Source organism: Lipomyces arxii, assembly GCF_038497795.1.
Source record: "Lipomyces arxii strain Phaff 12-163 unplaced genomic scaffold V1512scaffold_11, whole genome shotgun sequence".
NCBI lineage: Eukaryota > Fungi > Ascomycota > Lipomycetes > Lipomycetales > Lipomycetaceae > Lipomyces > Lipomyces arxii.
In genome coordinates, this window is record NW_027117710.1 from 84415 (window position 1) to 106059 (window position 21645).

At 43.1% G+C, this 21645-nt stretch overlaps 10 protein-coding genes across 10 annotated transcripts in view; 4 read left to right on the forward strand and 6 right to left on the reverse strand.

Moving 5' to 3' along the window:
- V1512DRAFT_264485 (Glucanosyltransferase-domain-containing protein) overlaps positions 1-581 on the reverse strand; it is a 2754-nt gene extending 2173 nt beyond the window's left edge. The window contains exons 1-2 of the mRNA XM_066916697.1: positions 392-581; positions 216-341 (exon numbers count right to left, since the gene is read on the reverse strand). Coding sequence (XP_066770722.1) covers positions 216-341; positions 392-526 — 261 coding nt within the window. The 5' untranslated portion in view covers positions 527-581. The remainder of the gene's footprint in view (positions 1-215; positions 342-391) is intronic.
- Positions 582-1075: 494 nt separating this feature from the next.
- On the reverse strand, positions 1076-2367 carry V1512DRAFT_276806 (Swi5-domain-containing protein; the record flags this gene model as incomplete). Its single annotated transcript, XM_066917883.1, has 4 exons — positions 1076-1371; positions 1430-1523; positions 1569-1657; positions 1702-2367. 4 exons carry the CDS (start codon positions 2365-2367, stop codon positions 1303-1305), a joined length of 918 nt encoding a protein of 305 aa, XP_066770723.1. The 3' UTR covers positions 1076-1302.
- Positions 2368-3050: 683 nt separating this feature from the next.
- V1512DRAFT_30622 (uncharacterized protein) lies at positions 3051-5594 on the forward strand. Its single transcript, XM_066918340.1, has 4 exons — positions 3051-3967; positions 4015-4090; positions 4135-4625; positions 4679-5594. Exons 1-4 carry the CDS (start codon positions 3187-3189, stop codon positions 5437-5439), a joined length of 2109 nt encoding a protein of 702 aa, XP_066770724.1. The 5' UTR covers positions 3051-3186; the 3' UTR covers positions 5440-5594.
- Positions 5595-5729: 135 nt separating this feature from the next.
- V1512DRAFT_271687 (Skp1 family, dimerization domain-containing protein) lies at positions 5730-6573 on the reverse strand (the record flags this gene model as incomplete). Its single annotated transcript, XM_066917654.1, has 6 exons — positions 5730-5755; positions 5808-5958; positions 6013-6183; positions 6237-6274; positions 6329-6376; positions 6531-6573. The coding sequence occupies 6 exons, from the start codon at positions 6571-6573 to the stop codon at positions 5730-5732; spliced, it is 477 nt and encodes a 158-aa protein (XP_066770725.1).
- A 2212-nt stretch (positions 6574-8785) lies between these two features.
- Positions 8786-11227, forward strand: V1512DRAFT_264504 (uncharacterized protein). Its single transcript, XM_066916698.1, has one exon. It carries the CDS (start codon positions 8864-8866, stop codon positions 10955-10957), a length of 2094 nt encoding a protein of 697 aa, XP_066770726.1. The 5' UTR covers positions 8786-8863; the 3' UTR covers positions 10958-11227.
- On the reverse strand, positions 11143-13546 carry V1512DRAFT_264506 (Alg9-like mannosyltransferase family-domain-containing protein). The gene is made up of 7 exons (XM_066916699.1): positions 13400-13546; positions 13121-13339; positions 12936-13061; positions 12820-12888; positions 12592-12773; positions 12413-12540; positions 11143-12366 (listed from the first exon to the last, which is right to left on the reverse strand). Exons 2-7 carry the CDS (start codon positions 13233-13235, stop codon positions 11319-11321), a joined length of 1668 nt encoding a protein of 555 aa, XP_066770727.1. The 5' UTR covers positions 13236-13339; positions 13400-13546; the 3' UTR covers positions 11143-11318.
- An 837-nt stretch (positions 13547-14383) lies between these two features.
- Positions 14384-16368, forward strand: V1512DRAFT_264509 (aminotransferase class-III-domain-containing protein). The gene has a single exon (XM_066916700.1). It carries the CDS (start codon positions 14523-14525, stop codon positions 16062-16064), a length of 1542 nt encoding a protein of 513 aa, XP_066770728.1. The 5' UTR covers positions 14384-14522; the 3' UTR covers positions 16065-16368.
- Positions 16369-16409: 41 nt separating this feature from the next.
- On the forward strand, positions 16410-17833 carry V1512DRAFT_264511 (uncharacterized protein). Its single transcript, XM_066916701.1, has 5 exons — positions 16410-16571; positions 16633-16649; positions 16743-16814; positions 16865-16951; positions 17000-17833. The coding sequence occupies exons 1-5, from the start codon at positions 16554-16556 to the stop codon at positions 17541-17543; spliced, it is 738 nt and encodes a 245-aa protein (XP_066770729.1). The 5' UTR covers positions 16410-16553; the 3' UTR covers positions 17544-17833.
- V1512DRAFT_30956 (HAD-like domain-containing protein) lies at positions 17764-18877 on the reverse strand. The gene is made up of 4 exons (XM_066918341.1): positions 18679-18877; positions 18585-18625; positions 18026-18530; positions 17764-17973 (listed from the first exon to the last, which is right to left on the reverse strand). Exons 1-4 carry the CDS (start codon positions 18707-18709, stop codon positions 17852-17854), a joined length of 699 nt encoding a protein of 232 aa, XP_066770730.1. The 5' UTR covers positions 18710-18877; the 3' UTR covers positions 17764-17851.
- Positions 18878-19133: 256 nt separating this feature from the next.
- Positions 19134-21560, reverse strand: V1512DRAFT_209394 (uncharacterized protein; the record flags this gene model as incomplete). Its single annotated transcript, XM_066913469.1, has 4 exons — positions 19134-19304; positions 19352-19432; positions 19481-21171; positions 21224-21560. The coding sequence occupies 4 exons, from the start codon at positions 21558-21560 to the stop codon at positions 19134-19136; spliced, it is 2280 nt and encodes a 759-aa protein (XP_066770731.1).
- Positions 21561-21645: the final 85 nt, after the last annotated feature.

Sequence of the window (21645 nt, forward strand, 5' to 3'; positions counted from 1 at the left end):
ACAACAACAACAACAACAACAACAACAACAACAACAACAACAACAACAACAACAACAACAACAACAACAACAACAACAACAACAACAACAACAACAACAGCAACAACAACAACAGCAGCAGCAGCAAGCTTCAAATTCGGTTTCTCTTCGATAGGCCGGGAAATTGCTTTGAAGAAGCTGATATTTGCAAGAAAGATAACGCTTTTGGAACTTACATTGACACCAAGCTGCTGCATGAGAAATATATCTCTAGCGCAAGCATTTGGATCTGAAAGAGGGTCGGAGCCAGGATTAAAAGCTGAAGAGCCACCGGGCTGATAATCAACGCCTCTGAGAAAAAACTGCAAAATGTTTAGAAGTTGTTGCCATAACAAGATCGTTATGTACTTACCGGTTCGCCCGATTCCGAGTCAACAAAGTATCTTCCTCTGACAACTTTGGTGCTGATAGCAGACACCGCTGCAGGCGCACTTGCAAACAGAGCAGCTGCAGCCAGCAATTTTGTCAAAATATTAGACACTTTCATCTTTCTGTTATTGTTCTATTCAAGTAGTGAAGACCAAAAGGAAGAGTAAGCAAACAGAGAAAAACCAGTGAAGCGATAATTTTGGACTAAAATAGAAGTGTGAGTGATGCCATCAAAACTTTAGTCGCCGCAGAGTCGCTCTCGGGCCAAGCCACCATAGCGCTAGTTCTGGTATCTAATATCGCGCACTTTCATTGTATAGACCGATTGCTTACATACTGCAATTGCTCATTAATAGTTGCTGTGAAGAAATTTTGCATTTTGGAGGTCAAGTAAAGGACGATTCAACTACTGATTTGTTTATATTTGAAAGGTACGTGGTTTTACCAAATAAATAAAATGAGCCGCACAGTAATTAAGATAAACTTTTATGCTAGATTAGGTAGGGTCGTGTTCGAACAGAGTGACACAAAGTTTTTGGCGATGACCTAATTTGTATAAATAGCTACGACGGTTTAATGTTTATGTACCATAAACTACGTAGAGTTCTATTGTTGTGCCTTATCTAACAAATATACCGAGTCTTATAATGCTTCCGGCTGGTTTCTCCCGTGAAACATGGTGTCAAACCTTGACTTTGAAATGAGCCGCACAATACTCCTACTAAGTTACGAAACCTCTATTAAAAAGCTGTGTTTTATTGACATTATTAATTTGTAGCAGAAGTCATTGGTTGATATAGTTACACATTGATAGCAGAAAACAGACCAACATACTGTACCTTGTAGCAAATATAAGCATATGAGCACAAAATCCCAGGGAGATCACACATTAGACTAGTCCTCGGGTCCAATTCCATATTCTGGCATGACATCGACAACACGAGCGCCTTTAGTATCCGCAATCTAAATCAAGATATTAGCTTAAACTTTTAACCTCATTATAATATGTTGCCAATCATGCCATGCCAACCAAGCTCAAGCCAATGTCACGAATGGCGTTGTAATCTTTCAACAGCTTGATGTGTCGCTTGATAGTTTTTGAAGGATCTGAACACCTAGATCTTTCAGTAAATTCAAAAGAACAAATTGCTTATCAGTACTTCAACTTCTTGAGGTACTCCTCGTACTCAACTTGCAAAACGGCAAGTTTTTCTTGTTTCTCTTTAATGCGAGATTTAATTTCTTCTTCCTGCATCCAATAAGTCCACTGTCCTTATAAAAAAGCAACCCTACTTTTGCTTTCTGCGCAGACAGCATATCCACAAAGTTATTTGGGTTTGGCGACGCGTCGTATTCCGAAGTCAACACACCTGTTACGTTAGTTTCTTCAGTCTGAGTTGATTCAACAGTCTCTGCAGCGTCATCCATATCTGTAGGTATGTCCCTGTTCGTTTCAATTTCGAGATTGACTTGTGAGCTGATCGTATCGATTACAACTGTACGAGCTTCGCTTTGAGAGCTTGTTGGATCCGGAGCAGCTTGTGCATCATGAATCTTTTGCAAGACTGTATTGGTAACTACAGTACTTTTTTTACCAGCTTCGTTTCTGACTTGACTCGAAGTATCGTCAACAGTGTCAACATCCACGCCACGACTTTTCTTAGATTCTTCTGTATCTAGCCCATGCAAACTGTTATCAAGCACACTCTGCGCAGTTTCCTCAACTTTTTCTGCCCCTTCAGTAATCGCACCTCCATTTCCTTCCAAATCCATCACTTTATTGGCGAATAGTACCACACTAGACTGACGCTCAGTCGCGATCTCGGCCACAATCTCGGACGCGTGGGGCTGAGAAGGAATGGTGTCCGGCTTTTCCGAAATGTTGGGATTGCTCGAAAATATGCTGCCACATACATTTCCCGTATCGGCAAATGACTGATCACTAAGAGTAGTCGGCATACTTTTACGTTAAGATTGTTGAGAGTATGTGAATGCTTGGGTTTGTTGACGTGTTTACGCGTTTAGTGCTGACGAGTCACGATCACGTGCGCTACTTCGCGGCACCTCCCAGCCGGAAGCTCTTCTATGTGCATGATCTACAAAGATGCCGATTTGATGCTGTAATAAATTGCCTAGGACATTGAATTTGTAGTCCAATTTGCTTTCTCGTACAAGTCAACCTAGACGTTTTGTTGTATATTACTTGTAATGTGTAGTCAAGTCCAATACTTCTTCAACTAGACAGACAAAGCATGTGCGCAATATCAGCATCAATGGAGGAATGCAATAAACTACTTAATGTTTATAGCATACTGAAGGCAAGTACTAATTGAGGTATTAGGTATTTTGCTTTCTCCTGATCGCCTCCTGAATTCCCTTTTTCTGACTGTCCATGCGGCCCCATTCTGTCCCCTTTTATCTACACTGCTGTGTAAATTGCGCTTGTATGATGCCATTTTGGTATGACCTGTCTCGATTTGTTATTTAAAACAAAATCACTGAAATACAGTTTTCTGTCCGCCCCAAGTGAATGAGACTACATTTGTATGTATATATCACTCCTCCCTGTTTTCTGTCACTGCTCACTAAATCTGTTCACTAATTCTGTTCACGCTCGTTACTGTTCACCATGGCAAAACTGTCTTTCTTTTTGTTATTGTTTTTGACTGCGGCGGTCTCCAACTGTCAGCTTCAGCGACGTACTTTTTTAAATCATCTCTCTAAGCGTGCTATCAGCCCTGATATGTCATGTGGCCGTGAGTATCCCTAACCACTTAAATGAGGGGGACTAAACTTTTAGCTGAAAACAATTACTCGTGTCCTGATAACCTTTGTTGCTCGTCTAATGGCTGGTGTGGTTCTGACTGGGATTACTGTGGCCCTGGCTGTCAATCCAAGTTTGGGAGTTGTACGGCTTTAGGTCCAGATAGTCCACTGCCAACTGTTGTCGACAAACAATGCGGACCAAAACTTGGAATTTGTGGAAATGGCCAATGTTGTTCTGCTTTTGGTTGGTGTGGTACTACTGCTGATTACTGTGCCTATGGCTGCCAGGCCGATTTTGGTGCTTGTTTACCTCCCAAAAATTACATTTCCGCTACTTATAGCTCTGGCGTGGCAACGCCTACGAATCCTTCGGGTCAATGTGGTCCTGGTCTTGGAGTCTGTGCTGCCGGGCAATGCTGTTCTCCTGCCGGCTGGTGTGGTACCACGGCTGATTACTGTGATGCTGGGTGCCAGCCTGAATACGGTACTTGCCTTGCTCCCTCTCAGTATCCCACTAATCCTGCGCCGGCGCCTGTCACTGGAGCCGGCGGACAATGCGGTCTTGGCGTCGGAAGCTGTGGTGACAATGAGTGCTGCTCGCCAGCAGGCTGGTGTGGAACTGGACCTAGCTACTGTACTTCGCCTGACTGCCAGCTCGGCTTCGGTGTATGTGACGCTGACACACTGCCTTCTGGTGTCAACACGTCGACCGTTGTAAGGACACTGGTTGGTAGTCTTCCTTACGGCCAACTCATCTCTGACTGTAATGATCCTGGTCATGTGGCACTGACATGTGAGTTGCAATTAAGTCTCCAACGTGATCATGAACTGACACAGTAGTTGACGATGGCCCAGGACCTTACACCGATACGTTACTTACCATTTTGGAGAAGTATAACGTGAAAGCAACATTCTTGTAAGTGGAGCACTAAATGTCATTCTTCACAACTAATCGATAAGTATTACCGGTAACAACAATAACAAAGGCCCCATTAACTCTCCCGATCTTCCGTGGCGCAAGGTGATTTCGCGGGCATATGAAGCCGGTCACCAGATTGCATCTCACAGTTGGTCGCATGCTGATTTCAACGCTATTCCTGTCTGGCGCCAGCACGAGGAAATAATCAGTAACGAAGTCGCAATTAACGACATCATTGGCAAGTTTCCAACGTACTTTCGTCCGCCGTATTCGCGATGCGACGCAACTTGTTTGCACACCATGAAAGAGTTTGGGTATCATGTGATTCTGTTTGATCTTGACACTGAGGATTACCTGAACACGCAAGGTGACAAGATTGTGAACAGTGAGAAGATCGTGAAGGATTTCTTTCAAGGACAGACGAAGTCTCAATTTGATGCGCTCGCGATTGAGCATGACATACACGAAACCACGGTCGACGATCTGATTCCGTACATGCTTGACTTGCTCGTCACCAAACTAGGCTATGAACGTGAGTTGTTAATATGCTGAGTATGGACGTGACTTGTTGCTAACCAAAGTCAGTTGTCACTGTCGGCCAGTGTCTTGGTGACCCGAAAGAGAACTGGTACAGATCAGTATCTGATGGGCACTCGACGAGTCTTGTGTCGACTTCTACGAGCACAACTTTTACAGAAACAACCTCTAAACCGAGTACATCTGTCAAGTCGACCACTGCTAAGTCAACCTCTACAAAGACGATTACTACTAAGCCAACCTCTACCAAGACAACTTCTATGAAGACAACTTCTGCCAAGACGGCTTCTATGAAGGGTACATTTACTAAGTCGACATCTACGAAACCACATTCTTTAACGACGGCTACGTCAACTTCATACTCCGCGACTTCAACTTCTTCGACTTCTTCGGCTTCTCTGAATCCTTTGACTTCCTTGTTGTCTTCATCCTTGACGTTACCTACTACAACAAATCCGACAACCCACACCAAGTTAACGGCGTCTACTTCAACATCGACTAATTCTGGATCAGCTTCTTCCTCTTCCTCGACTGTCTTGACGTCGTTAACAGACTCGACATCTACGAGTGCAAGCACGACTGGTGCCGCCACGACTTCGACAACTTCGACAACCTCATCTGTGTCGACGTCGCTTACGTTTACCACGTCATTCGGTTACTATCATAATACAACGCTGCCGTCTTCCCAATGGTCGGCATCTTCCACTTCGTCGGATAGTTTCACTACTGAGTGTCCTGCAATCACTACGAGCTGGACAACGACAACGATGATTACGTATGAGACAATTCCAGTAAAACCAATTTCGTGACTTCAAACCATTAAATAGGCATGAACTTGTCAAATCAAAACATATGAATGGTTAGCAAATTCCGCAAAGAGATGTGATTCAAATCAGTTTGCGTTATTTGAGGGTATATTGCGTCGCAATATAATGTATAAAGTGTGATTAAAAGAATTTTCCCAAATTTATGCACGCGTAGAGATATAGAGAATGTCATAATCGGTGAAGATATGTTGTACTCAGTCAAGTCAATAATCTACAAATAAAAAAAACTTAAGAACAGTTTCAATGAACTCCAAATACACTTGCTACTTAATTTACCTATCCTCACCCCATTCATTTTCTGCACTTCGTTAGCGACTGGCCAGATGGATTCCAAAAACAAGTAGCTATACCTCTGCGGATCTGGGCTTCTTCTTCAGGAGTGAAATCGTTTTGGATATTGAACGTCCGACGAATTTCTTCAGGAGTCTTGCCCTTGATCATATTTGCCACGGTCTTGCAGCCGACTTCCAACAGGGCTTTAATATCGAGATAGTTTGCGGCCTGGATTGAGTCAGTTTGATAGTGTCTTATGTGAGATGTAAGCGAACAGCGTACCAAGATAATTTCAAAGAGCATTTCTTGGTCGACCTGCATGAACTTCTGGTCCCATTCGTCGATATCTGTAGATTTCTTGCGAGCTTCAGTATCGTCATCGTTCGCAGTAACAGGGTCATTCTTGTGATGCTCGCACCACTCAAGCACCTTCTTGAGTACGTTTGCGGTGACCTAGGTTACGTGTGAGCAACGTCAATTCCGAACTGGGAACGACTAGAACTCACGTTTGGAATTGGTATCTCAGTGCTGGCATCACCGACATCTTTGTGATTGAGTTAGTATGGTGAATAACCATGATTACTGGATGGGGCATTACCTTCAATCATGTTCTTGATCAGTACGGATTTCTCTGCCACGTCCTTTTCTAAACAGATATTAGCAAAAATTCAGAGAGAAAACATAGACTGTAACATAGACTGTAACACAGCCGATGTTGGAACGAAGTTAGTGATCAATCAAGTTAAGATGCTCAATATGATTGATCCCATCGCGTGAACAAGAAACACAAGTTAATTTACCAACAGTGAAGCTCTCGCCATCAGAAGAAGTGAGTTTAACCATTTTGTAGTGGTAAAAAACAGCAAAAAATAGATTGAAGTTCTTCTAGTGAATTAATAGGTTGCTCAGTACGTTTGAGACTGGTGAATTATAATGCAATTGATGATGCTTTCACGAAGTTTGAGCAGGTGCTCCTTTAATTACCCGGCGTAGATGTGTAAAGTTGGCTTAGGGTTTATATTACATGACGTTTATACCGGGTAACTAACGGAGATGATTTGGAGCGACGAAACGCAGCCGTAACGTTGGAAAACCACAAGCTTTTGATGAGTAAAAAATCCTAGACCCACATTTGAGTCGCGTTTTTACTCGTTTATCCTTGATTTTTTCGCTTGTATAATTAATGTAGAATCCGTTATATTATTGCACTAAAATATTGTTAATATAACAATTTATAAAATTTCTGATCTATTCAAATGCATTTAGTACACTTTTAAAACATTAGAAAAATGTCACTCAAAATCTTCGGTCAAATTGAATTACGGACCAGTTCGGGCGCAATTACGTAGGTGGTCCGTGCTGGGGATATCAAGGTACTGTTGTCTCGAGAGCATTGAACGTCACTTTTTATCGTGTGAGCTTATTATTGAACCTGTATATTCTCTGTATACTAGTATTTTATATTTATTAAAACAAATAGAACATATCATATTGTATAAACCTCAATTAATGGTTTATTTTTAATGCTGCTAATACTATAAATATAAAAATGGACTTGTTGTGCACTTTAGAAGTCAAATCCGCTAGACACAAGTTTAATTTTGTGGCTTAAACCTTAATTTGTCGCTTGTCGGTCACTCTTCTTCTTTCTTAAGGTCTATTGAGTGCTTTTGTTATGACATTTTATATAAGTGAATAAATTATATGTTTATCTGACACTAATATATTCTCGGAGAAGTTCGGCGTATTTCATTCATAAGACTAAGATAATAAACCAGTCGAATTCTCCTTGACTCTATTCAAAACTGCGACCAGACTATTTTGCGCGCGTAAATTTTTTTTGTAAATCAGAAATTGTAGCTTTAAAAAGAAATAGGAAACCAAAAGAACATATCGATAGAAGAGAAAAGGAATTAGCGTAAAGTGCCAATTTGGGGTGATATAATCAAGGTTTAACTAACATTGCATTAGTCTGCCCCTTACAATTCGTACCTGGCAGGTGAGTATTGTAGACTCTCGCTGAATAATTCCTACACACTATTCTTTCATCACTAAAGTAATCATTTTTGTTTAAATACTTCGACCGGTTTATATTCACTACCGTTTTGTCTTTATATAACGTTGTGACTGTACAAGTACCAATGATAAAACATACTAGGTACGCATGCCGTGCACATGCAGTCTATTTAAGGTTCCGCTGTAAAAGATAAATTGCACAATCAGCTTGGTACCTGTTTGTACTCGTTCTTCATATGCTGTGGTTGCAATATATATCTAAATGACTATAATAAATTCTATAATTAAAAAATTATGAATCTTGGTTGTGTACAATGTAGTCATCTAATATAATGCCATATATAGATATGGCATAGCGATGGCTCGGCTGCGCGCGGCTTGAATTAAATTTCTGGTATTTGGTACCACTGCAATGTGCCAACCGTCGTCGTACATCCTGCTCTGTCGCCATCTCACTTGCCATTTCTCTTCGTTCGCACTTAATAACTAAACAAGGCTGAAGAGACGTCAGACTACTCCACACAAAGCCTGCTCTGGGCAATGAACCCGTCCGTTATTGTAAGCAATCCCGTATCAATTTTCCGGTCTTTGCGCTCTACCGCAAAAAAGGTACCTTGAGAAGGTACCAGTTTCGTTTTCACAATGGACTCGGTCGTTGTATCTGCGAATATTACCAACGCAACCATCTTGGACTCTGCCGGCTCCACTCCAGTTGAGGAGCTCTCTCATGATTCTACTCCTTCCGATAATCTTGCAGAATTAGACGCAATCGTATTAGCTGAGGACTCGAATGGTATAGAACTCAACTCTGGTAAGCGATCCCGGACAAAAAGTGCAGTCCACGACCAATCTCCAAATGCGTTTAAACCTAGCACACCCAAGAGACGTCGAGTCGAATCTGAGAGTGGCATCGTCTTAGGTGGAACTCTGGACTTCTCCATGACTAAGTCACCAAGATCAGCAGCACTACAAAACGACCGTACCCGTATACCATCTCTTGTGTTGCGGCTATAGTACAAAAGACTAACTCTGTTTAGGTGAAAATACAATTGAAGCAGACAATTCGAAGCAATTGAAAGCAAGACAAGAAGTCCTTGCAAGTGACTACAAAACATACATGAACGCATATATCAAGGTCTGTCAAAACAGGATAGACAAAGAGATAGCTGCTCTCAATAAGTATTCAGCACCGCTACTCAAATTGAAGGATCCGGTTCCTGATACCTTACCGGCAATGTTTGTTGACCAATTGTCGAGGCATCGGTCGGTTCTTGCACGAAAGATCAAAATGGCTTCCAAAAGACGTGAATATGAGTCTGAATCCATCAGACGCGTGACAGCCGGTGAAAGAGAAAACATTTGGATTAGCTTTCTTTCCCGTCGAGCCGATTTGCGAATGAACATGATATCTAAGGTGGCACAAAGAATTTCGTTTTTGGAAGAAGCAATTAGATGTTCCAACGAAAACATTCATCGCGTGAAGTTCGACAACACAAAGACGACATATGTTCCTTTCACATTCAAGGTCGACATTGCCGCCGGGCCTAGTATTAAGTCGCTGTCAGATCTGGAGGTTGTAGACGACATTGCGCTTCTAAAGGCCGAAAGGGAGAAGATGCGCAATCCGCACGCCGCTACAGAAGAAGAAGAAGAAGAAGAAGAAGAAGAGAGAGCAAGCAACAAATTTTTCGATACGTTGGCAACGACCCTGATTGAGATTCAAGTCAAGTCTGGCGCAGACTCAATGTTATCCGTCAGTTCTTCAAACGAGGAATCAGAAGTGAACGTAGCGACGTCCGACCCTACTGTTAAGCCATCGTCTGCTCCAGTAAAGGTCAAGAATGTTAGGAAATCACCTAGTATAAAGAGACAACTGGCATCTAGACGTTCCAACAGCCAACAGGCACACCCTCTGAAGCCATCAGATCCATATATCAAGTCAGAAATGTCACATGTGGATAATGAGCCACAATTAGTCATACCACAGCAGCCATCTCCCGAATATCATCTTCCACAGCCTGCTTTGCCGGATATCAAGATGCAGCAGAGTCCTCAACAAGCCAAAGTTGAGTTTCGTAACCACCACCAGCAGGCTTACAGTCATCAAGAGTCAGTCGCACGACCGGTTCTGCCACAGTCGAAATCCAGTCGGCAACGATACCAAGCCCAACAAAATGTGCAATCTGGCCAGCAATATCCGGCACAGCCGTCGCCGTTGCCAAACATGCAACTTCCGCATCATCAAGCTCAAGAACAGCAACACTTTGATCAAAGACATTACTCAAACAAGCAAGGCTACTCCCAGTCTGTGATTCACTATCCTACTATATCCCAATCAACGTATCCCCAACACCTAGCACGAGCCAGAGACAAGCAAAAGCCGGCGCCGCCTGAGTTCCGCCTGCCAGATTATAGTGCGGAACCGAACCTGACTTCGCACCCGGTCGCCTCCAAATACGGCCCGCGTGATTCTGTGCCATATCAGTATGGTGACCAATACCAGGCAGGATACCAAAGTCGTTCGGCACATACGGAGCATTATGAGCAACAACAACAACAACAACAACAACAACAACAACAACAACAACAACAACAACGACAGCATCTGCAGCAACAGCAGCATTCATACAGCAGCATGTACGCTTCTAAGATGTCTTTGCAGTCTGCAGCGCAACATCCGGTCTTGCAAGCCCATCCTTCGCAGCAGCACATTCCACAAACGCAAGCCATGACATCATCGTACAACCCTCAGCAGTACCGCTACGACATCGAACAGCAACAGCCAGCACAGTATGAGTATCTACATCATACACAGACTCAGTATAGCCAGCCCACGTCACTGCAAGCGATGCCACAGCAACGGCAGCCTCAGGAGTACGCTACACAGGCGCAGCTTGCTCCGCAGCCGGTAACCGGTTACTACTCGCATTCAATACAGCATACTCCGTCTTCCAACCGCGACTATGGATATTACGGTCAACGAGAACAAGAGCGGCCACCGTCTGAGTACGCTACCCAACAGTATCAAGCTCAGCAGCAGTTTCAGGCTCAAGCCCATAATGCTGCTCCGACTCAACAGTATCATACAGCGCAAGTTGCGTATCAAGCCCCAATGCCGGTTTACGCACAACATGCCGTGCAGCAATCACTGCCACCGGCGTATCCACAATCACAACAATACACGCGCTATCAAGCTTATGAGCAGGTATGAGCTTCTTCACTTTGACCGTCATAGCAGGAAGTTAACGAGTTTAAAGAAGCACGCGCAACAATATACGAGCATGCAGCCTATGCCACAATTTCAAGGCGACCAGGCACAATACCACCAGCCAATGGGTCATGTGCGCTCATGATCTATGTAAACTTATTTAAAAAGAACAATTTTGGAGCATTTGATGAGGGAGTATTTGCTTTATTTAGGAGTTGAAGTTGGGAGTTTTCCTTAAATACATACATAACAAAACACCAGGAAAAACAAAAACTAATTCTTGATCGTAGGGTCAGACATCGGGCATGCCAATGGACGTCTGAACATGTCTAGAATAGTACGATTCCTAATCGTCCACCGCAAGTTAATCTCGAGCAACAACACGCCAAACACCGATTCCAGGTCTATTCTGTGATACTATTAGTTTCTTTTTCTCCCACCAGCTCAATTCTAATGCCTGGTTGTTGTTGCCCATAGCAGCCGGTATCCGCCTTTTATAATACAATGCCTCGTCGTGGTCAACACCAAGATCATCGAGATTGATGTGTCGCGCATAAGTCCATTCTAAATGTAGAGTGAACGGATATGCAGAATCGTCTATAAATCTGTACAGATTACTCGACGCCAGGGGCGCTACCAAGTAGATATCCTTTGGTGTCATTAGCTCGGGGTCATGTTGTGTGGCTTCAAGCGCTGTCAACAGAGTCGACACAACTCTGTAGTCTGATCCCATCATGTCCCACACTCGCATATTACGATTCACAGTTGTGTTTTGGATGGCTTGAGTAACAAGCTCCGACACAGCATCGACGTCGTCGACTCCACCCCGATGAAAAAAGTCAACACGATGTGACCCCAGCAGCCAGTTCGGCGGAGAATAGGTTTTCCACCAAATAACATCCTGCGCAACAGCCGCGTGCTGTGAAATGTAAACTGACTGCGCTGGGATCACCCCGCCTTGATGCAGCACCCCAAAGAGCACGCCCAGTATAACATTAAACGACACAAATGCCGCGATCACAATGTACTTTCTAGTCTTGGTCACCATTAAACTTCTAGGTAAACTTGTTGCAGTCAGAAACAACGGAACAGAGGCAAGCAGAAACCTAGCCTCTTGGTGCTGAAACAATGAAAGCACAGCAGTACCTGAAACTGCCGACAAAAATGGCAGCGACATTTGCGGCCGAATGAGCAGTAGGTATGGTCCCAGCAGTATTGGAAGGTTGATCAGCACGTGAGTGTATCTGGCGTGTAGACCGTGTTTGGCAAGATTTTCGGGCCTGAAATTGTATAAAAAGTTATTCAAAGGTGTGAAGACCGGTGTCGGAGATTCGTAGAAAGATGTATCAATGTATACGGTTAATGCAGCTGTCGCGAATCCTGCAGCTAAAACAAAAAAAAGAGATGACGGACTAGAGAGTCAGCGTTATGTCTTCCAAAGATAGGCAAGGTGCTTACTGCTTGGAGAAGTGTGGTATAAGATACCACCCAGGTAAAATGAGAAACGCAGGAAACGTGATTCGGTTAAACACACCAATGGCTGCTATACATCCTAACAATGAACATGATAGCGCGTGGTTTGAATTCTGCTCCATGTCAGCATGCAACGCCAACAAAGCTGTAAACAGCAGACATACGCCAAAGTTGCGAAATGATATGCGTTTGATAAGCACTAATGACCACGCAACCAAAATTGTTTCGACAGAGTTGGAGAATGTGTGAGTCTGGTATGTCCATGTGACGTACGAGCTTGCGACGACTAGCAGATAGTGTGTTTTTGCCTTTGACGTATTTCCGAGCTCTTGCAAGGCCCAGTCCTCTAGGTCTTTGTCAGAAATTGCTATTTAAATCTAGATGCTTTTTACCAAGGCAGAAAGAGACGAGAAAGAAAAATAGCCGAAGACAGTAGTAAGTCAGCATCGGGTTGATGTCCACTATACGCTCAGTTAGACTCCTATTTGAGCAGGAACACTCAACTCACTTCCGTATAACCAACGTAAAGTTGTCATTGGGATCCCGTACGCCAACCATAGCGGTAAAATACTTCTAATTGGGGCTTCTGCTGTGAATTCCCACGTTTTGACTGCATTCCAACCAAAAATCTCTCCTATTGGTCCCTCGCGTTAACTGATGGAACAATACAGTTAGTGATCAACAATTATTCACCTGCTAAGACTTCGGGACCCTGAAAATGCTCATCAGGATGAATGTAAGATGGCGAGAGTGTAAAATACAGTCTGATGCACAGGAATACAAGGTATCTGAGCCTCCAGTTCAACATGATCCGTCACGCCAAACGACACAAGGCCTGTTGAATTCAAAGTAATATCGACAACTATATGATGATCTCGAGCATGAAAGTCATTTAATTGAACTGGAAAGAGACTGAAGATTATTAAAATACGTAAACGTGCTAAAAGCGAATAATTTATTTCTCCAACATACCGCTGTACCCCCTGAATTGAGCGCCGAGCGCTAACCTGCGGAGGAGCGATTTTGATCAGCGTAAAAATTTCGCTATCAATTTTAATGAAAAGCGGACAATTACTGAAATTACAAAAAACTACAAAAATTCACTTAGTTTTATTTCCGCGGTGCTTGCGGTACAACAAACATCTGACAGTTCTATTCCATGTTTAAGCAGTAAAACAAGCTTCACCCTCAGACGAAGGTTTCGGGAATTACGGCTATCAGATTGGACGAGTAAAATCTCAGCTGAAGTACTGTATACTGGCATGAGATAGCTGGAATAATCATGAGCAAATGAGCCCGTAATTATTGTGTCTGTGTTGACGAATGACAGGATGTCAAATTGGCGTACTGTATTAATAGTTTTACTAATTTGACCCAGTCATATGCTAAATTGAGCACATTTTTATGAATGTGATAAATGAGCAACTGAACATTAGTTACATTAAGCATTATATCTTCAGTTGCCGTAGATTATTTGACCTTAAACATTCAAAGACAGCATTCTTAATCCGCATATGCAATCAGGTACCGATAACGATAAGAATTGTGCATCCGGTGGCAGCATGGCGAGACTGTTTGCGAATTTACCCTAACCGGATGCTTTACAACCGTGCTTTCTTTAAAATTCCCAAATCTATTCAATGTTTTGCTGTAAATGCGTATAAAGTAAATTGTTTGATTTATTAATTATTCCGCGCATATTTGATACGCAATTTAAGTTAAACTAAACATGTCACGTGTACGCAAAGACAGCATGTAGCGCATACTAAAATTTGTTGGACCATAATCTGCGGCGCGTGCTCATATATTCGAAGCAATTTTGAGCACGTTTAAGATTAAGCTATAACACTAACTTTATTTGGTTAAAATGTGTTAGTTAGCTAAGGGTCTAGTATTGATGCGGCTTGTTTATTAGTATCCCTGTGGCGTTTTGACAAGTTATGCGGCTCATTTCTGGTCCCATCAGCTCCGAGTTTAAACTCTTCAAAAAAGTTGCTAACACTTGCTGTCACCAGTGAAGATCCATCGCTTTTCAAGCCTCGTTCTCCTTCTTTCAACTGTTGATTTTTCCCAAAACTCGCTACTTTGGAGATCTATGACTGCTAATATTTTGGCTCGCTCAGCTTTCACGAAAAATTTGCGTATAAATCCATTGCATGTGACTCAAGGATCATTTTGTTTACCCATTACACGTGCACTACTCGCAAGATTCGCTTCCACCTCGGCATTACCTCAATTTTATCTTGATCCAGTGCCAATCATATCATCTATGGCTCCTGAATCACCTGCTTCTCGTTATTTTCCGAACGAGCCGTATGGTCCTCGGCTTTTGACTGCCTTTCCCGGACCAGAATCGGTCAAACGGCTTGAATCTTTAGGTACCGTGTTTGACTCGCAGGCAGCATATATGATGTGTGACTATAGCAAAAGCAGCGGAAACTACATTGCCGACGTAGACGGGAATCTATATCTTGATATGTATGCTCAGATCGCGTCAATTGCGCTCGGATACAATAATCCAGCACTCATAGAAGCAGCACAGTCAAAGGAGATGATAAACGCAATTGTAAACCGGCCTGCGCTTGGAAACTTTCCTAGTACTGATTGGGAGCCAATACTCAGAGAAGGAATTCTTGCAGTTGCGCCAAAAGGGATGAATAAGGTATGGACTTCCATGTCTGGCAGTGACGCCAACGAGGCAGCGTACAAAGCGGCATTTATGTATCATCGACAACAGCAACGTGGAGGAAGGAATGTCGATTTTTCGGTACTTGACAAGCAAACGGCCATGGTCAATGCCGCACCTGGAGCCCCAGATCTGGCAATTCTGTCTTTTGAAAAGGGATTTCATGGTAGACTGTTTGGATCGCTATCGACGACTAGGTCAATGCCAATTCACAAACTCGACATTCCGGCTTTTAAGTGGCCAAAGGCGCCTTTTCCTGCACTGAAATACCCGATTGAAGAACAGGAGGCCGAGAACAGAAAAGAAGAAAACAAGTGTTTGGAGGCGCTAGATACAATCTTGACTGAATGGAGCGGTCGAGTTTCTGCTGTTGTTGTTGAACCAATTCAGTCAGAAGGAGGTGACAATCATGCAACTCCATACTTCTTTCAGCAACTCCGAAAAATTACCAAAGAACGCGGTATTTTGCTAATTGTGGACGAAGTTCAGACTGGGGTTGGAGCAACAGGTACGTTCTGGGCGCATGAGCAATGGGATTTGCCAACACCACCTGACATTGTCACGTTTTCAAAAAAGTTTCAAGCTGCAGGGTTTTACTATGGAAACGAGGAGTTGACACCAAACGCTGCGTTTAGACAGTTCAATACGTGGTGCGGCGATCCTACGAAGGCTGTCATTGCCAGGGAAATTGTCAAGGTTATCAAGGCACATGATTTGGTGTCACGGACTCAGCAAGTGGGAAATTACACGTTTTCCAGACTCGAGTCTTTGCAGTCGAAGTTCCCAAAGATGATGCAAAACTTGCGCGGCAAAAATCGCGGAACATTTATTGCATGGGACGTTGCAGATGTGAATTCGCGAAACCAATTTCTAAAAGACATGAAGGGTGTAGGTGTGAATATGGGTGGCTGTGGCACGCACTCAGTCAGACTACGGCCAGGTTTGTTATGAGCATAGTTTTTGTAGTTCCTGCTGATGGTTATAGGTCTATTATTTGAAGAAAAGCATGCTGACGTGTTTTTGACCGCGATGGAACGGGTGCTCATTTTAAGCACAGCCCGCAATAGTTAACAGCTATCGATACATGTAATATATGGCGATGAAGTTATTACTGTATCTATATCCATTAATAAGCCTGATCAATAGTAGTATTTAATTGCGACTTAACATAGGTCTTGAACAGTGATTTGGAGAACGAACTTCGTTGCATTTAAGGTCTAATGACGTAGTAAAAACCTAAAAACTCTGTCTCGGGCATCTCAAAATATATTTGTCAAAAAAATTTAACTAAAATCACTACATTTAATATCACACTCCACGCAATTAATTATTGAACTGGTGTGTTCTTACAAGAGATTTTTTTAGTTATTAGCATAGTTGCTCGTCGAAAGTTTATTTAACAGTTTTATCGTTTACGAATTATTTGTATTATACTAGATCATGGCTGTTCGTGCTCAGGTAAGTTTGTATTTATGCTCAATGCTATCTGTTCAAGCATAATTTACTGACCTTTGTTTAGTTTGAAAACTCCAATGAGTAAGTTTTAGATGACAGATATAGCGCTGGCTTGTTTTGACATGACAAAGCGAGTATATTATGTGGTGATTTGGTTCTAATATTTGACTACAGAATTGGTGTCTTTGCTACCTTAACGAACTCATACTCACTTGTTTCGGTCGGTTCCTCAGAGAATTTTTACAGGTAAAACATTTTATCACTGCATTGCTTTTTAGTACTAACTGTGGCTGCAGTGTGCTCGAAGCTGAACTTGGAGATGTCATTCCAATTTGCCACACTACTATTGGTGGTACCAGAATCATTGGACGGTTAACGGCTGGGTGAGTGTATTCAATTTCTGATAGCGGCGTCATCTAACATGCTTCAAGCAACCGTAGAGGTCTGCTTGTGCCTACATCAACAACCGACCAAGAGCTGCAGCATCTTCGAAACTCACTACCAGACAGTGTGCGAATTCAGCGAGTCGAGGAGCGGTTATCAGCTTTAGGTAATGTTATTTGCTGTAACGATTACGTTGCTCTTGTACACCCAGATATCGAGCGGGAAACCGAGGAGCTCATTTCAGACGTGCTTGGAGTCGAAGTTTTCCGACAAACAATTGCAGAGAACGTGCTCGTGGGCTCGTACTGTGCGCTGAGTAACCAGGGCGGCTTGGTCCACCCACGGACTTCGGTCCAGGACCAGGACGAACTCTCGTCACTGCTCCAGGTGCCGCTCGTAGCCGGAAGTGTCAACCGCGGATCTGCCGTCGTTGGCGCGGGTATGATTGTCAATGATTGGTTGGCTGTGACGGGAATTGATACTACTGCACCTGAGCTCAGTGTGGTTGAGAGTATTTTCAAGCTTCAAGATGCTCAGCAGGGAGAGATTGTTGGGTCTATGAGAGATACATTGATTGAGACTTACACCTAATCGTCCCGACTTTAAAAAAGTGTGTGTTGGTATGTGGTTTAGCAATGACTTGCGTGAGTATAGAGTTTGCACGTGTGATAGCATCATGCCTGTCGTATTTGTCGGACAGTTTTCTTGTTGTCTTGTATGCATAGTCAGAAAAAATCAAATCATTGTGAAAACCAATTTTGTTGTAATACAAAGCCAATAGCCATTTGCGCTTCTGCATAGATAGACTTTTCAATTTCTTTTCCCAACCCGTCGTATGTACATCCACAGCCAGTTACGCCGATATAAGAGGTGTATCGATAACAAAAGTAGATAATACACTACAAAGCATTAAAATCGTGAATGATCGTGTACTTTGCACGATCCTCGCCCGAAAGAGGTGCGTTTCCTTTTCGTTCTACGACATATGACTCCAAGCCGGCCTGCAACGCAGCTTCAACTTCTACAAACTTTGTGAGTAACGTTCCAAAACATTTTCAGAGCTCAAAACGTACCTTTAACATTGTCACTCAAAAACAAAATCTCTTTTCTATCTATGCCAGGTGCAAGCACGTCCGCAATTCTCAAGTATGACTCGGCGTCAGTCTTGGGACCTGCATTAACAGTATCAAAATACGCCTCGACGTTGTTTGTAAGACTTCCTTTCTCAGTGTGGGAAAACAGTAAAATCTGCGCGTCAACGGAGCCTGACGAATAAATTGACACCTTCTTAGACCCGCTGGTACTCCATCTGTCGAAAGCATCATACACGTCTGGAAATAATGGCACTCTTAATTCGCCGTCCTCGTAGCCCTGACGCCAGACATAGCCCTGCAATGCCTTCAACTCTGGCAGCTTTTTATCCGCAGCGGTGAGCTCACAAATGTGGCTGTAAAGCGAATCATATGACTTTCGGTTGACGGGGGCAAACTCGTCTATAAAAACCTGTAAATCAGGAGGAGGGTATTGTGAAAAATGACGATGTAAAACAGCTGGCAGCTTTTCCAAGAAGTAGGGCACCTATTCGATTTCGTTAATACTTGCGATAAGAACCGATAAAAGCTTATATCTGACCAAAACGTCTTTTACAAAGGAGATCTCACAGCATGTACCCTCTATAATGAGATATTAGTACCTCGCTGCTTATGATAATCTATTCCTTACTCACCAATATCAAGGAGAATATACTTATACGCCATTCAATTACTGAAATTATGCAGTAATTTATCACGTTTATATGTTGCCTCAAATCGTTATTTAAGATAAGAGCATCCGCAATTATAAATTTAGTCTAGTCAGTGTGTTATGTCGACTGCATAGACCCGGGGAACAAACAATGCGGCTCAATTGTTTAAAACAGCTTCCGCTAAACATCACAAAATTGCCCCGATCCTTAAATTAACGAGAAGATCAATTGCGGCGTCATGTCACTCCAGTTTAATAAGTACCGTGATCATCTCCTCGCTACGAGAGACGACACTCATTTTCTCGATATATTATTGTACTATATAATATATATGTATATACATATTAGAAATGTTCAAAAACACAATTGCAGAAACTGTCGCCTTGGCTTACGATATGGTTGTGATCAATAAATTATTCCCATCCGCCCCAGTGGCATCACATAGCCGTGTCCTGTGCCGTCTTCTTTTCCCGATGTCGGGCCAAAACTTTTTCCATGTATGTCTTGGTGAAAGCCTTGACTTTCTTTTTCTTCTCGTCCGACAGCTCATTCGCATTTTTAACAACATGACCTGGACGGAGTTCTTTATCAACTAGAATTTTTGTAATCTGTAAACTTATTAGCAAGCGGATTGTCATGCAAAACAAATACGTACTTCCTTTGCATGCCTTTTAATCGACTCATGGCCAAGCTCCTTCTCGTATCGAGCGACAACATTAGGAATGTACTTTGCGAACTAGAATCTCCGTAAGTTACAAGTCAACCACAAAACACAGATACCTACTGTCTTCGTAAGTTTCGTCCCAATAGGCACTTCACTGCCACTATGTTTCCCTTCCGGCTTCAATTCTTTGCTCTTGTGCTTTTCATCTTTAGGCTTGCCCCTTGCCTGGTCATTTTCTCCGTCCTTAACAGTTTGCGAATTGATTTCTTCCGGTTGTACCGATCGCTCAGCGAGTTTCTTGTTAGCCTCGTCGATTATTTTTTGCAAGTCAAGTTTTTCCGGCGCTGATGAAGTAGTAGGTGGAGGGGGGGGAGGAGGTGGCAGTGCATTCCCGTCCGGAAACTCCCACTGAGTCTTGTTTTCTTCTCGGTTGAAATAATATTTCCTTCCCGTCGCATCCTCCGCACTTGACCAGCCCCATGGTAGAGGCTTCGCACCGTTACGATCACCACCAGGCGGTCTGTCAAATGGTCTGTCGAACGATCTAAAATAATTATTCCTGGGCGGAGGACGAAATGGTGGCTTGTTCGGCTGCCGCAGTGTCGACGCTGCCGGAGACTCTGTCTTCTTGGTCTCTTCTTTTTCCTTTTCCTTTTCCTTTTCTTTCTCTTTCTCTTTCTCTTTCTCTTTGTCTTTGTCCGTCTTAACTGTCCTCTCGCGCCGAGGAATACGATATGCCATTTCCAAACTTTGCCATTCCTTCACTAGTGACGAGGCCAACTCTTTCACGCGTTCATTTTCGCTTTCAGTTGCAAAACTCGTGACGGTGCTCTCAATCTTCGAACTCGAAATCTTGTTTCTCGTCATCCGCGGCCATTTCAACAAAATTTCAAGCACGATAGTAACAACATCGTCTTCGGTTTTCCATTCGCGCAGCAACGATCCAAGAATCTGGTAGCCATGCATTTGCATGACTCGTCGCTGAACGTTCTGATCGTCACTGAGATGAATCCGAGTAAGTAGCTTGCTAACAAGCCACTTCTCTTTGCATTGTAGCAAGCCACCCATAATCTTAGAAACACCTTCTTCAGATACTTCACGCGTTGGCAGAGACGAGACGTATTCCTCGTCGTCCGTGGCTTTGATTTTTCGTTTGCGCTTCGACGTCATGGTCGCCCAATCTTCGTCATCACTGATTCCAAGCGCATCAACAAAGACTTGCGGCAGTTTTGATGCTGCCTCGGTTTGAGTCTTACCGCCAATAAAACCAATACAGTTTGGTTCCCCGCAGTAACAAGGTTGGGCTTGAGCACCGTACCTGTCGACATTGTAATCAAAAGTAATTTCTTCTCCCGCTTTAATGTCACGCTTTGCAAAAATACCCATACGAACTTTGTCTTTGACAACCCACTTGTCGACGTACGAGTTTGGATTACACGAGTGGTTGCAAAATCTAGCTAGGCAACCTTTTTGAGTCGCGTCAACAAACTCGCCTTTTTGCAGCATCATGAAGTAAAAGTGTTTGATTCCACTCTCGTCATATTGCTGCATCCGCCTCCGGAAGCGAACTTCGTCAATAACTTCTCCAATGTACTCGTAGATGAAAGTTGATTGAGAAAGATCTTTAACTGCTCGCATTCCATACCCTTTCATTTCTGTTTGAATAATGTCAATAGCAGCATACTCCTTACGCTGAAACCTTTGATTTCGGCAATCATCACCGCAATTGCACTCGCTATTTACACATTCCATCGAGGTCATGCGATTGATACAGTCTGAAAACTCCGTGCAGGCGACATTGATATTACCATCTGGACACATCAATTAATGGAAGCGCTCTATATTTACCTGCTAAACACATACCCCATTCTTCCTTGCAATCGCACGTCATAATTTCCTCCTGCCCAGAGTCACCGAGATATTTGTTGCCATACGTGCATTCCTTCAGTAGCTCAAACGACTTCAAGGCATCCTCTGTCTTGGACGGCAGATCCAGAAATAACTGTGGCCCTTGAACATTCTTTTTCTTAAGCAGTCCTGGCTCGGACTTTGCAACACCATCGTTCTCATCTTTGATCTCTATCTTAACATGATCATCATTCGGCGCAGGATCCTCAGCAGATGACGAAGAGTTAGTTGTCCCATTTTCTTGCTTGAATATGTGCTCTTCAGACGGACCCAACTTCTCTCTTTTAATCATCGGCATTGGATTTTCAGTCATTGTGTCAATTGTCATGGCTGTATATCGGTGGGTTTAATGAACTGCTGGTAAAAAAACTTAGGCA